The sequence below is a fragment of the Plasmopara halstedii genome (genome assembly GCF_900000015.1).
Source record: "Plasmopara halstedii genome assembly, contig: Scaffold_671, whole genome shotgun sequence".
NCBI lineage: Eukaryota > Oomycota > Peronosporomycetes > Peronosporales > Peronosporaceae > Plasmopara > Plasmopara halstedii.
Genome location: NW_020187588.1, coordinates 69,684 through 84,032, shown reverse-complemented (window position 1 = coordinate 84,032; position 14,349 = coordinate 69,684). Strand labels below are relative to the sequence as shown.

Sequence of the window (14,349 nt, the reverse complement as noted above, 5' to 3'; positions counted from 1 at the left end):
GGAGGGTACCGGTAAACTGGCTAGCGGCGCCGCCGCAATCGAAGAGGGTTTTACCCTTTGCACATAGGCATATTGTATCATGACGAACCACAATTCGTGGCGTGTCCGTCGAAGCGGTGCTATAATACAGCAACCGGTTATCAATAAACCATGCGCAGCACAGTCACGACGACAACTTCTTGCCCGAATTCCCAAACTCCTTGCTACCGAGAGCATGTCGCAGCGCTACGCACATATCATCACTCGCGTGCGCGGCGCGGATCAAATCCGTCATGGACGACGTCACCGTCGTGACATGAGCAAGCTCATAACCTGGTCTGCGTGACAACGCGTCAGCCAAAGTATTTTGCTTTCCTGACTTACACTTTGCATCGCAATTACTCTTTGCGAAGAAGAAGAGCCTCCTGGTCATCATCTGCAAACGGTGAGGCGACCGAGTCGCAGTGCGTAGTGTCGCATGATCTGTGTAGATCACGAACGGCTTGGAGCCGCCTGAACTTGACAAGTGCATATTTCATCGCATGTATTTTCGTGTCGTGAAATGGGTAGTTCTTCTCTGCAGCCTTGAGCTGGCGAGATTCGAACGCGATCACTCAATTTCGCCCGCGTCTGCTTGCAGCAGTGGACAGTCGATAGCATAGTCCGGAACGTCATAGACGACACTGCAAGGAAGATCAGGGTCTGTCAACGCCAGTATTGGTGCGTGAAAAAGTCTGTCTTTGACCCCGTCAAATACCTCCCGGTGCTAGCATACAGCTTGTTCGTGCGCATGCACTCACGCACCGCTCTTAAAATGGAGGATGTAGTTTTCCTCATCTGTCCTTTCGTGCTCCACACGACTGTAGACGAAGATGCCGTCGAACTATATCTGTGCCATACGCCCGGTGAGGCCTGGACAACTGTTTCACAAGACGATTAAATGTTGCTGGTGCATTTGACGGCCCTTGGAGCATCACCAGCCACTCCTTGAACATGCCGCTCGGAGTACTCACCGCTGGCAACAGAATATCAATCGCCCTCGTAAGCAATTGATAAGACCCATCAAGTCCAGTCGAGAGTGCTGTACTTTTTACATCCAACCATGTTGTCCTGGAGAATATATTTTCTAGGAATCGGCGTCTGTGCCGGAATGATGGCAGCATTATTGTAAGCGTGAGCGATACGCCACTTGCCGTTCGTCTTCCGTACACAAAACATGGGTGTCGGATGGGGAGACTTGCTCTCACGCACCATTCCTGCGTAATGCGTTACACAGAAGAAGGCGTCAATGACGTCACACTGCTCCTTCGGCTAGGGACATTGGCGTGTTACGCAGTATGTGGTTCGCGGAACTAGGTCGATATCATGACGCACACCTCGGTCCAGAGGTGGGACCAACGGCGGGTCTTTGAAGACGACGTCTTGAATTCTTTCACCAAAGGATAGTACGAGTCCGAGAGACTCTTCATCCACTTCGTGCGTTCAGCACCCTCTTGGTGACCTCTACGACAGCTTAATCCAGAAGCGACGACGAGATGATCTCCTCTTCCGGTCGTATGATGACCACTTTGGCCAAGTCGCCCACCCTCAAGGCTCCGCCGAGCTCTTCGAGGGACATCTCGTATAGCTCAAGAAGATCCACCGCAGAAGTAGTCTCGAGAGTAACGTCGCCGTCTTCCTCCTCCGTCATACCGTTGCGCTATCGTCTACGGTAGACAGACCCTGGGTCAGGGTTGACGCCCTACGGCTTGCAAATAACAGATGGCATCGCCGTCTTCTCCCTGTAGAGGTTAACATCTCATCAACACCAATCGGACACGCACTCATCGCCGTCCAGTGTCCCCACTCCCCGCTTCATCGGAGCCTTGATGTCACTTACAATACCCAACGAAGAGCTGCTACATCCGCAGTCTTCGTCCAGTGGATAACGTGCTCGCCTAGGATGCCTCGGACCTTGTCCGACCATACCACTCTTGCATGCAGCAACTTGAGCAGTGCTCAGTGGGTTACATGCCACCCCTCGGGCCATGGTCGGGACTCTTGTCCGATACACCTCGGTGTTGTTCAACTTGGATACTCCGATATCCCGTACATTATCCATCCTGGTCCAGCGTCCGCGCCAATAGCGCTTCTGCTTCTACTTTCTTGTAGAAGTGGGTTCATGACTCACCAAAGCTCCACAAGGAGACGTGGACTTAGCGCCCAAGGTCTTTGACTTCCAATCGATCCATATCCCATGGTATTCCAACCACGTCATACCAAAAATGATGTCACACTTTGAATCCAAGTCTAAGCTTAAGCAGCGTTCAGCTCGCTATCGAAGTCAAGAAACTTGACGCCGAGGTCCACAGGGATCCTCGGCACAGTGACACGTGTCCCGGTCGCTCAGCAAACAGTGACGGTGTTACTCAACCGCGCTTTCAGCGCCTCAGCATACAGCTGACTTCCTTCCATCGTCGATATGGATCTTCCTTAACATCTCGTAGCCCATCACTCTAGCTTTCACAAACAGCAAGCCCGGCTTGCATTCACGTTCCGTATTCAGGAGCACGAATCTCTCCGGAGCTGGTCCGTACTGCCCCCTACCTCTTTGAGGCTCAACAAAACTCAATTCTTTCCCAGTAGGGCACCCCGCGGCTGTTTCCCCGCGACAAACCAGAAGATTAGTGAGAAGTGGGACGTCGGTTCGATGAACCTTGGCGCGCCTTGAGCAGGGACAACTCGTTCGAAGGTGACGGGTGTCTTCACAGCTAAAACACCGTTGGGTGTTTAAACTCTGCTAGGCAGCTCGAAACTCTGCCTCCTCGTCCTCAGCATAGCTGAGATCCATCGACTCAGGCCTGCTCGACGAGCTGCTATAGTGTACATTCCTACCAAGTCGTGCCAGCTTAAAGTTGAATTTGGCATCCAATGCCACAGTCACTGCTTCGTCAAAAGAAGACAGATGCCAACGGAAGACATCTATTCTGGCCTCGCCAGTGCGGAGGTATTACATATAGACGGTCACTGTGACCGGCCCGGGATGCCATGCCGGCAATTAGAGTGCGCAACTCCTGGACAATGTCCACTCAGTTCTTCTTGCCCTTTCGCGCGGCAAGAAAACGCGATCGCACGCAATATGCCTGGTTTGGCGGTGAGAACACTCGTAGAAGCTGCAGCTTCAGCTCCATCCAGGAGGGAAACGCCGTTTAGACTGAAATGCCGCACGTCAGTGCCCAATCTCGCGCTCAACCCCGAGCTTGAAGATAGCTAGCGCCACGCGCTGTTGCTCGGTCTAGAGTATGGCGGATGCCATAGCCGTCTCGGCCTCTCCTACACATAGCAGGGGATTCTCTCCATCGGTACCTTTAAAGGTCTTAGCGCTCAACATGAGCGGCCTGGGTTGGGGGAGCCATTCGTCGCCGACAGTGGCATCATGGACATAGTCGGCGCCGATATCTTCTCGTTTTATAGTCCGAGAACGCCTCTCGGCGCGCACTTATCGTTTCCGGTCCTTGCGAAGCAAGGTGCTGCACGCTCTCAGGGCCAAGCAGGTACATCAACCGTTTAAGCCCGTCCTGCATGCCCTGGTCTAAATAGGAGAATTGCTTCATCCTCACAGAAAATCACGTGTAACGACTCAGGCGGAGATTGACTACGAGTGCTACCAAGTGCAGCGTGGCTGCCGAACCCCTTTTTAAGAGGAAGCTGTATAAAGGTCAATGATCTTACGCTCTATACTATAACCAGTATGATTGTAGCAAATCACAATGCGCTACCTCCAAGTATACCCAAAACGTCAATCAAGGCAAATGCACTCTTTCGTTTAGAATTGAATGTGTATTTATCGGTTTTGTTTGCGGCGGTGTCGCCTATATCAAAAAGACAAGTTTTTTACTTTAATAGTTAGACCTGATTAATATGCATAGCTACTGGCAGTCCCGTCACGTACTGGCTTTTTGTTACGGTGTAGCCACACCATTGTGTGATTATACCTACTTGTGTAATTCACACCTTTGTACGGTCACACCATCTTGTTTGCCCACTCTTTCATACCAGGGTTGTTTAACTCCGTTACAAAGCCTGTGCTGCATGCCCTGGGCCAAATAGAAAAGATGCTCCATTTTACAGAGGATCAGTCGTAGCGACTCAGGTGTATATTGACTACAAGTGCTACCAAGTGCAGCGGGGCTGCTGTGGCTCTATCGCTTTGAAGAAGCTTTGTTAAGGTCGGTGACCTTCGTTCTATACTTAGAATTGGTACGATTGTAGTGCAATGCAATCCACATACTTCAAAAGTAGCTACAAGAATAGCCCAAGGCAATTAAATGTAAATCTTATTTCTCGGTTTTATTTGTGGCATAGCCGCCAATATCTAAATCTTTAGGTTTTCCTAAATCTGTTCCAGCCACGTACTGACTAGTTGTTTAAGTGTGGCCACATCATTGTGTGGTCACACCATCCTGTGTAAAATACCTCATTGTGTGATCACATCATCTTGTATGATCCACCTGGAGTTGATACCGCCAACCTGTTCCTGGACAGAGTGTTTCGCCGACATGGCTTGCCAGGAGCCATTGAAGCGAATAAATTCTCGCGTCTCACAGCAACATTTTGGCAAGCACTATCAAGGTTACTAAGCACCAATTAGACATGTTCACTGCCGACCGTTTCGCATATAACTATTCGATAGTGCGTAAAATAGTTTTGTGAAGAAATTCTTCTAGGCACTTGCGCGGAAAGACACCCCTGTTGGACTGAATTGTTTCCATTCTTCGAGGCAAATTTAATTACCGTAATGTATGCCTCTACAGCTTTCATCATTTTGATAAATGGGCTAATAAACCCCCTGGATGCCTGTGACACCACCAAATTGTGGCTTTCGTTTTGATAGGGGTGAGGCCGTCAACCCTTTTCGACTTCCCAAAAAAATCAGCCAGCCGAATTACACCTCGCAATAAACTCGTGATTCATCCATGGAGATTGGGCGTCACGCGCAGGATGCGCGACGCTACGGCTGTGACTCTGAAAACAAAAATAAAACACCAATGTCAAAGGCAGGCGGGTGGAACACACACGACTATGTCATGAAGCGAAAGTCCTCACCAAATGCAAACAATCTACCCACACATAGTGTCTACAATCTTTAAGACAAAGCATCGACCGCACTAAATTGTACCGAATATTGTATTGATTTACATCCTGAATATCCGCAAGCATATCCAGCGTTCTATGTGGGCTCACTGAAGTCGCATCACGACCCTGCTCTCTCGAGCCAATCGGATGCGAAGGTCTTTGTCGCAGACGATGTAACGTCTCTTCCGTCCTCAGTAGCTAAGCTACTCTCTGCCCTAAAGCAGTGTCGCGGCTTTGAGTCGCTGAGGTGCCCCAAGCCAGGCAACGCGATGGACAAGCTTGAAAACGAGTGCGTGATCTAATTCACCTTAGTATCAGACACACGCCGTGACCTCTGGAGAGAGTCGTCGTGGTAACAATATTAAAGTTATTCCAGGGAAAAGTCCTCATCAGTCGGCACTACGCGACAAGCACACTTTTACGTAGAACGTTTGATAGACCGGCAGGTTTACCAAGGCCTTAACCAGGACCAGTAGAAGTAAAACTATCCTTGTTTCGTAACTCTACAGCGCGTAGTTAAGCCAGTTAAAATACCTCCATACAGGCTTGTTACCGTGCGAAGAAAAGTACTTGAATATCGAAAATTGCAGAAAAGTGAATTGCGTATAATCTACTGCTGGCTTTTTTCTCAATGTCGCCGTAAGTACGACATCGTAATTCAATCCGCAGACACACCACGATAATTGCTTTGGTTTTATATCAGGTTCTAGGCCCGTTTTTCTAAAACTATTACAGCGCACATGCCATATTGAACCAAAACGCTTTATCATCAAGCTGGTCCTTTGTGGAGATTCAGCCGTGAAATTTGGTAAGTTGACAATGGTGTGCCGCAAGTTATGAGTGTATGCTTTGTTTCTTTGCATTCGAATACTTGTGATTTGCAATGCTGTGCTAGAACACAAATTGACTCAGTTATCAAATGGGGAGCTTTTACCGATTGGGCGTGGGTTCAAAAATTAGCATGGTTCAGTTTCTCGCGAAAATCATTTCGAAGTGGAGGTTGGGCGTTTACCAGGATAGTCTCCCCTTGTAGCGTTTCCGTCTAGCAATCACCTATTTATATATATTGCATTTGAATTGGTGCAGTCACTAATAAAATGTTACATTACGTAATGACTGTAAGTGTAGGGGCGCAGGATCGAAGTAATGGGTTTTTACGTACCCTGGTATAAAAGGGTGAGTCACACAAGATGGTGTAATCACACAATGGTATGACTACACCTTAACAAAAAGCAACTACGTAGCTGGACTGCCAGTAGTTATGCAATTTACTTAGGTTTTACTAATTAACTAGGTAATCCTAACGATTTAGAGGTAGGAGGCTCTGCCGCAAAAAAAAGAAATGCAGTTTACATTTTGAACGAAAGAGTGTATCTGCCTTAAATAAAGGTTGTGGGTATTCTTGGAGGCAGCAGATTAAGATCAGCTGCACCCAGACTGGTTCTCGTATGGATATGCTCTGCTTAAGCACCTACAGCAAAAGATGTTGGCGTCGACTGCGTCCATGATGCCACCGTCGACGACGATGATTGCTTCCGACCAGGCCGCTCATGGTGAGCACTAAACTTCCTGCTCTGGAATAGGAAGGCCGAGATAGCTATAGCATCCGCCATGCTCCAGTAAGAGCAACAGCGCGTGGCGCTAGCTACCTCCAAGGTCGAAGTCGAGCACGCGAATGGGCACTGACGTGCGGCACTTCGGTTGAAGCGGCATTTTTATCATAGACAGAGCTGAAGCTGCAGCTTTTACGAGTGTTCACACCGCCTAACCAGGCATATGCCATCCTTAGCGACGGGGACATGTGTCACGAAGCCGATGATTTTGAGGACCTCGGTGTCAAGTTTCTTGACTTCAATAGCGTGGAACGCTGCTTTAGGTGAGACTTGGATTCTATGTTCTCTAGTTGGATATACAAAGAACAGTGCGCTCGACTTGGTCGATGGGTATCATCTATTGCTCTTGAGAGCGAGTGATAATCTGCTGCCAGCGGCGAGTACTCCGAGCGACATGCTCAGGGAGTGACTGGTGATTTTTCTAGGGCTGTCAAATGCACCGGCAACAGTTATGAGCTTGCTCATGTCATGACGATGACGTTATCCGGGACGGATTTGATCCGCGTCGCATATGCGGGTGATGATATGTGCGTAGTGCATTTAACAGGCTCTTGAAAGCAAGGCGTTTGGAAACTCGGACCAGAAATTTTCGGCACAATTGCGTGCACGGTTGCACCGATATTTATTGAATAACGGGTTGCTGTATTAAAGCACCGATTCGACGTATAGTCCACGAATTGTGATTTTCATGATGGGGATTTGAAGAACCGTATCCCCTATGACCTCACTCGGTGGTCATCTCGATCGTGAGAAGATCTGTAGCTCCGTCAATTAACAGCACAGGTGGTTCAAGCTGTACAAATGGACGAGCGCCTATGTGCGCACTTGTGAGACGTGTCAAAGGGTAAAACCCTATTTGAATACGGTGGCGCCGCTTGCTAGTTTACCGGTACCTTCCGGGTGGACTTTTTGTTTGGCCTGGTCTTTGTCGACTGTTTGAGAAGATGTCTCATCTTGCGGCTATGCTGAACAATATCGATGGTGTCGGTACAGCGACGCTGTTTGTGGATCGTGTCTTTCGACAACATGGACTCTCAAGGTCAGTTGTCGCTGACAGTGACCACTGCTTCGCTGGGAAGTTTTGGTCGACAATCTCCAGGGTGCTGGGCACCAAGTTGACTATGTCAACAGCGGACCATCCGCAGACCGATTGTCAGACTGAGCGCGTGATTTGCGTATGTTCTTCGCAGCGTTTGCGCTGAGACGCCGGAAAGTTGAAGCGCCATACTGCCACTCGTAGGGTCTGCTCTGAACAATGCAATGCATTCATCTACCGGTTACACGCCGTTCTACGTGGGCGGGCTTGTTAATGCTTGCGTCTCGCTGACGCTGCCATCTCATGGCTCAGGGCATGGGGGGATAGCCGAATGGCTGGCTGATGTCAGCTCCCTGTAAGGAAGTCGATGATTTCCTGTCGTCCAGATTGAGTTTCCTACGACACGTTCGCGATGCGATAGCTGAAAGCCAAGACATGCAGACGGTGGGCGCGCAAGATATTGAAAACTTTAAGATCGGAGATCTGATTTATTAAATATTAAAAGCTCCCTACGCATTCATCTCTGCGGTCTTTAAGACAAAGCTCCGTCCACGTTTTATCGGACCTTTTAAGGTCGTGGCCAAGCGCAGCCTTGCATATTCGCCAAACCTTTCGAGAAGGATGCGCACCCACCCGGCGTTTATGTGGGCTTGTTCAAGTCGTACATGGATCTAGCGCAAATGAACGCGGAAGCGTTGGCGCCGGGGCGGCGCTCGCAGGCACTCAACAAACCAGAAGCTGGATCCGCAACTGGTTTTGAGCACGGAGTGCAACGATCTCCATCTCCAACAGCGCCAGGCGCTCCACATTTGCGCGTTCGTCTGCCCGACGGCTAGGAGCCGCTCTGACAGAGCGCAGTAGTCCTCAACGTGAGGCAGTTGGTGCACAAAGTGCTCCAAACTCTCTGGCTCTTCCGCACAGCGGTATGCGACCCAGCATTTTGCTCAGCGGAGTCCCGATCGCGGTGGGCCCTTTCCTCAAGAGCTCGAAGAGCATCGCGAGTCACCGGACGGCGATCAATCAAGTCGTCATCGTCCGCCGTCACCTATTCTCGACGAGAACGGTGGTGTCCACCATCACGTGGAATGACTTATGGGCCGACGTTGTCGCCAGGGTCAAAATTAAGTATCTTGTGAAGTGATAGGGATACCCAGAATCCGAAACTCATGAAAGTCTGAAGTAACACTTCGGCAAGACTACCCAGACGTCGTGGACGGTTATAATCAGAGGGATCATGACGTTGCGCGTCGCCGTACGCCCCGCTCTTCTCGTCAATAACCCCAAAGGCCATGGGCTGAGCTCGATCTATGGCTCTGAGCTGCTGTGGTCTTAGAATCACCCGCAGAGCTCGCGGGATCGTGATGGATCAATCCATACGTCACAGGGCGACAACACGAAGGAAGTCGGCGTTGCGCGTAAAATCTGAACCGAAGTTGGCGTTCTTCGCGCACGTGTACGTTCTTGTGGCTCAGCTCTAAGTTAGACAGCGAGAAGAGTTTCCGGTGTCGCTGCACCCATTGCTCAAAGAGCTTCTGCGGTATCGCCAGGGGCGAGCACCACAGGAATCGTCGGTGTTGCGGGTACAGGAGCACCTCATCTTTGAGCCCAAAGTCGATCGCGTTACCTATCTATTGGAATTTCTTGAGTTACCAAGAAGCGAGCTCGGAGAGCTTCTCGTTGGTCAAGCTTAGCTTGTGTAGCGGCGGGGGCCCGACTACGTAAACGCCCAACGATCGAGTGATCGCGTCTTTCGCTTCAGTAGCAAAATCTGCTGAGCGAAAGCCGTATTCTATACGAGGGTCTATTTCGGCCGTGGATGCGTAAAGCCTCCAGCTGTTGCTCCTGTACCTCTTCGAGGCACTTGGTAGTGATTCCCCCCCGGAAGTCGAGAGGTCGGAAAACAAACGCGGTGTCCGCAAGGCTCATGTCGCGCCGCTGGCGCACGTAATCGACTTCCTCCAAGTCCTCGACGAAAAAATCCATTGCCCGAGGCGGGCGCGGTGCATGGTGCTCGGTTGCCGAGGGCTTGGGATGCGCTTCCCGTGAAGCTGCGGTTGTGCTGTCCGAAGTTGCACCGCGTGGAGGAGACGAAGAAGGATTCTGCCCGCGGGCGCTCTTCGAATCAGCAAGACAAAGTGTCGTTTGTGTCCTATACACAAAGCTCTTTGAGCAGAGAATGCGCGCAGAAGGTTCTTGGGATGAAACGGTGTCTTAGACACGAAGCCTCATACGAGGCGACTGTTAAATGTGAATTGTGGGAATCCTCAAATTTGATGGGGGAGAGTGTAACGGGTTACACGTACCTTGGTATGAAGGGGTGCGTCACACAAGATGGTGTAGCTACACCGTATTGAGAATTCACTACGTGGCTGGACTAAAGGATATAAGAAGGGCAGAGGTAGAAGTGATGTGTGCTTGTGTGTGCAAATGCAGAAGTAAGTGTATTAATGTTAGACGCAATTGTGTGGGCCCACGCTCAACTGCCTTGCGAGCCACGCAATATAATAAACATGATTTTAAAGCTACCAACCCATCCTAAGGTATGTGGAACACTCCAACTCATTCTTTGCGCGAACCTAAAACAAGTACACACTTTAATATACAGACATATGCAGTCTTGACCATAAAGGTTCATCACGCACTAACCATCCGTAGTGGGCATTGATCTCACAGCTTTCGATTTAGCATCATGATGGTCCCACTTGGGCCAGTCACCATAACTCATGAGTTAGTGCAAGCACCAAAATAACAACCATACTAACATGGACTGCTATGAGTTATCCATTTTGATGAGGTTTCATTATTTGATTGGGAAAGCCTATAGTTTTAGATATGGACGGCTCTGCCGCAACTTAAACAAAAGAAATTCAGTTCACATTCTGAACGTAAGAATGTACTTTCCTTGAGTTAAGGTTGTGGAAATTCTTGGAGTTAGCGGATTGCAATCCGCTATCCTCATACTGGCTCTAAGTATGGAACGAATGTCACCAACCTTAACCAAACTTCTTTTTAGAGAAAGAGCAACGGCAGCCCCGCTGCGAACGAAGCTACGATATCCTTCCGTAGAAGTTTGTTAATCTAACTCACTCATTATTTCACCACTTCGATAACAACACAATCCAAGTAAATCTTCAAAGCCTCAATTTGATTAACCAGAATGCATGAGATAAGTGGCAGAAGGTGCAAAAGGCAACCCTATCTATGTCAGATAGATCCAAGTGTGCAACAACTCATTTTTCCGCACCTGTTCATTCAATGATTTCTTTTGTTACAGTAGCGTATATAAAACAGCGTGGTATGGAAAAAACATAAACCACCGAAATTCGTACTCACGCTACCCATCAGAACTTTACGCTGTTGCGCCTATCAGCGTGCCCAAAATTTTCTTCTCTTAGCTTGATGTGCCGTCAATTTCTTGTCATACCACAGCAAAAGATGTAGACACTTAGGAGCGGACATACACAACTTACTTCACTGAGTTTGAAATCCCGGGCCCGAGCACTTCACTGGCCTCGAATCTTCGGACGGAAGCTTTTCTCCTCTATGTTAGAAGCGCTTCTTATTTATTTATGACAACCTTCTATTTTACAGGTGTGCGAGCTCAACCACTGTTGTAAGACAAAATTTGACGGCACTGCTCATTCTCCTCCTATACCGAAAAAGGAATATGGCACTATTTTAAGCTACCAACACTTTGTTAGGTTTACCCAAGCTGAATGTTGCCCAAAATTTTGGTAAAAAAATAAAACGGAGGAAATTGAGTGAGTGGTTAATTATTTAGTAAGTATGTATTCATTTGTTGATGGTAGAGTAAGAGACTATGTGCGTCTGCACTTTGTACAGCTAGCTATTAGTGCGACGTGCACGAAAACTGTAAGGGTAGGTGATGCCGAGCCAGTTGTCAGCTTACTAGGTCTTTATGGCTAGTTTTCCTCTCCAAAAAGTAGCATGCAACTTCCACTCTACATTTTTGCTGGAATAAAGCTATATGAGCATTTTTACAGAATAAGATGACTATAGTAGTCAGGTTAGAAGACACACAAGTCGGGGAGAGCCATCTAATAAGTGAAACCGAATCTCAAACATTAACCTTAGTCAAGATGGTCGATTTCACCAAAATATTTTTGTTATGAGCAAATAATATAGACTCAAATCAGAAACTACTTACTTAATATCTTATATAACAATTCCATTAGTACAATACGTAGAGCATATAATAAAAATTTTGTATACATTAAAATTACTACGCATGATTTTTACGCTTAAATAACTACCCATAATTTATACGCTCGCGTGGCCCAATGGATACGGCGCTGCCCTCCTAAGGCAGAGATTGCGGGTTCAAGTCCCGCCGTGAGTAAACTTTCCGATCTTCCTTTTTGCCGAATTCACGTTGCCTACTTATCAGGTCCAACTTTCTTTTCATCCTTACATCGAAAAGCTTGAATAAATTAACGCCATGGCCAAAGGTGTAGCTGTAAATGCATAAGTATAGGAAGACCTTGATTGCTCTATGGTAACGGCCAGTCAAAGAGAGTGGCAGACGACGACTAGATACCTTATTGACTCTTAGCCTGGTAATCACCATTGGAACCTTCGGATATCGGAGATGAGCGAAGCTTGTTCTATGTGGGGGATATCTCTTGGGGGGGTTGTTCTTTAACTCTTGTATTGCAGAGTAGAAGACGCGTCCCATTCACGTTCTGGGCGCCGGTAGCCCTGAACTCATGTAGACGTCCTTCGATTGTTAGTCTTCATGCTGAAAAACGACTCGATTGCGTTGTACCCAGATAGTTGTTATGCATATGCTGTATGGTTTACTCGACATCTTACCCTATACTGATCGACCTCATCCATGTGGTCGATGCTTGGTTCTGCTGAGATAGTTTTGGATGGTTGTGGAGCTTGTCGAAGTGCGCGATTCTTTTTTTTAGAGTCCCCAATTTCCAACATTCCCCTGTCCAATGGCAGATAAATTTCTACTAGCAAGCCCGAGCACGTGCACAGTTCCAGATGATGAGCTCCATACTCTTCTTAGCATCGCGACAACATTCGCGCTTCTGGCAACTATTGTCGACCAGATATGTCAAACGATGCGGGTTGATCGGTTTGCGTGCTACTCGATTGCTACCACTCCGTTGTTAATTGCGATGGGCTCGTGATCTATGGCCGTCGATTACCAGTAGCTCGTTTTTGCCGCTTGTCCACGTTTCAGCTATTCTCTTCACTTCGGTACTTCTCTCAAAAAGCGACTCTCTTGGATTTCTTCAGAACATTTAGGTATTGCCGCGGGTAAGTATGAAGCCTAGGATGAGCTGTAAATATGAAACTTCTTTCCTAACCTCCTTGCTACAGCCTCTAAATTTCTTTCGTGGGCTCCAAATCGTGTATCGTCGAGTTGTTCAATTACCAGTGGTTCCTTTTGGAAGCTAAATTGGCCCGAATGAAGCTCGCTGCTGTTATTTTTTCGGCTGCTATGCCTTGGACTACCTTCTCTTCACTGTTTCCCACTTATATTTGCGCCTAAGGGGCGGTGGATGCATCATAGTCACTGTAGTTCCTATTCGTAGTGTGTCGCTGAAGGTTAGTTGTAGAGTACTTCCGAGGACCCCAATGCTCCGATGCTTCCTTGTTGATGACGTATATACCCTTTCGCAAGAATTTATCATCTTACATACCCTTGCTCCAATTTTGGCGATGTACAGCTGTTCAACGTGCATGGTGAAATTCTGTTGTACGTCTTGCTCGTCAGCATCGGTCACGTCTAGTGCAGCGGGGCTACCGTAGCTTTGCGCTTTGAGGAAGCCTAAGTTAGGTCATCGACCTCTCGTTCTATACTCTGAACAAGTACGAGTTTAGCGGATCGCAATCCGCTTACTCCAAGAGTAAGTATAGCCTTAACCCAAGGCCAATTAACTTTTCGGTTTAAATTCAAAACTGATTTTATTTTTTTATCTGCGGCAAAGCCGCCTAATTTTAATTGCATAGATCTAATATGTATTGTAAATCTGAATACATGTATAACTACTATCCAGCCCCGTACCATATTCTTGTTTGGGTGTGGTCACACCATGCTCATCTCGTGTGACACACACACTTGTTTTCGGGGTATGTGTAACTCCGTTACACTCCCCCCATTAAGATACAGTTCCAATCAATTATTGCCTCAACGAGGCTTGTGTGTCCGTTAGACACTGCGCTGGAACAAAACTACTTCCGTGCTCAATGAGCCCTATGTCAATGACACCGAAATCTCCAAGTCTCGCTGGTTCCGACAGCGCTCACGGGCAGAGCCCAGCTTCATCTCCCGCACACGGTGCCATGTCGGACCGTGTCTCCGCGGCGTAAATCCTAGGCTCGATGATCCCGAGCGTCGCGCTCCTCGCACCCTAACGGTGACAAATGACCTCGTTGGGGGTGTGGAGGTGGTCGGCTACGAGTCTGACACTTCTTTTTCCGAATGGAATGACGAGGAAGGCGAGCCGCATCAGCGGCTTGAGACGAGCCCTGCTCGCGCCTTGCGGGCCCCATGTCCGTTTTCTGACTTCTTGTCACCTGAGAAACGTGGTGTAATCACCAATGACCTCCATAAGGCACAGAAACGGC

At 48.3% G+C, this 14,349-nt stretch overlaps 1 protein-coding gene across 1 annotated transcript; it reads left to right on the top strand.

Moving 5' to 3' along the window:
- Positions 1-12,598: 12,598 nt before the first annotated feature.
- On the top strand, positions 12,599-12,905 carry PHALS_13584 (uncharacterized protein; the record flags this gene model as incomplete). Its single annotated transcript, XM_024729372.1, has 2 exons — positions 12,599-12,656; positions 12,715-12,905. 2 exons carry the CDS (start codon positions 12,599-12,601, stop codon positions 12,903-12,905), a joined length of 249 nt encoding a protein of 82 aa, XP_024579755.1.
- Positions 12,906-14,349: the final 1,444 nt, after the last annotated feature.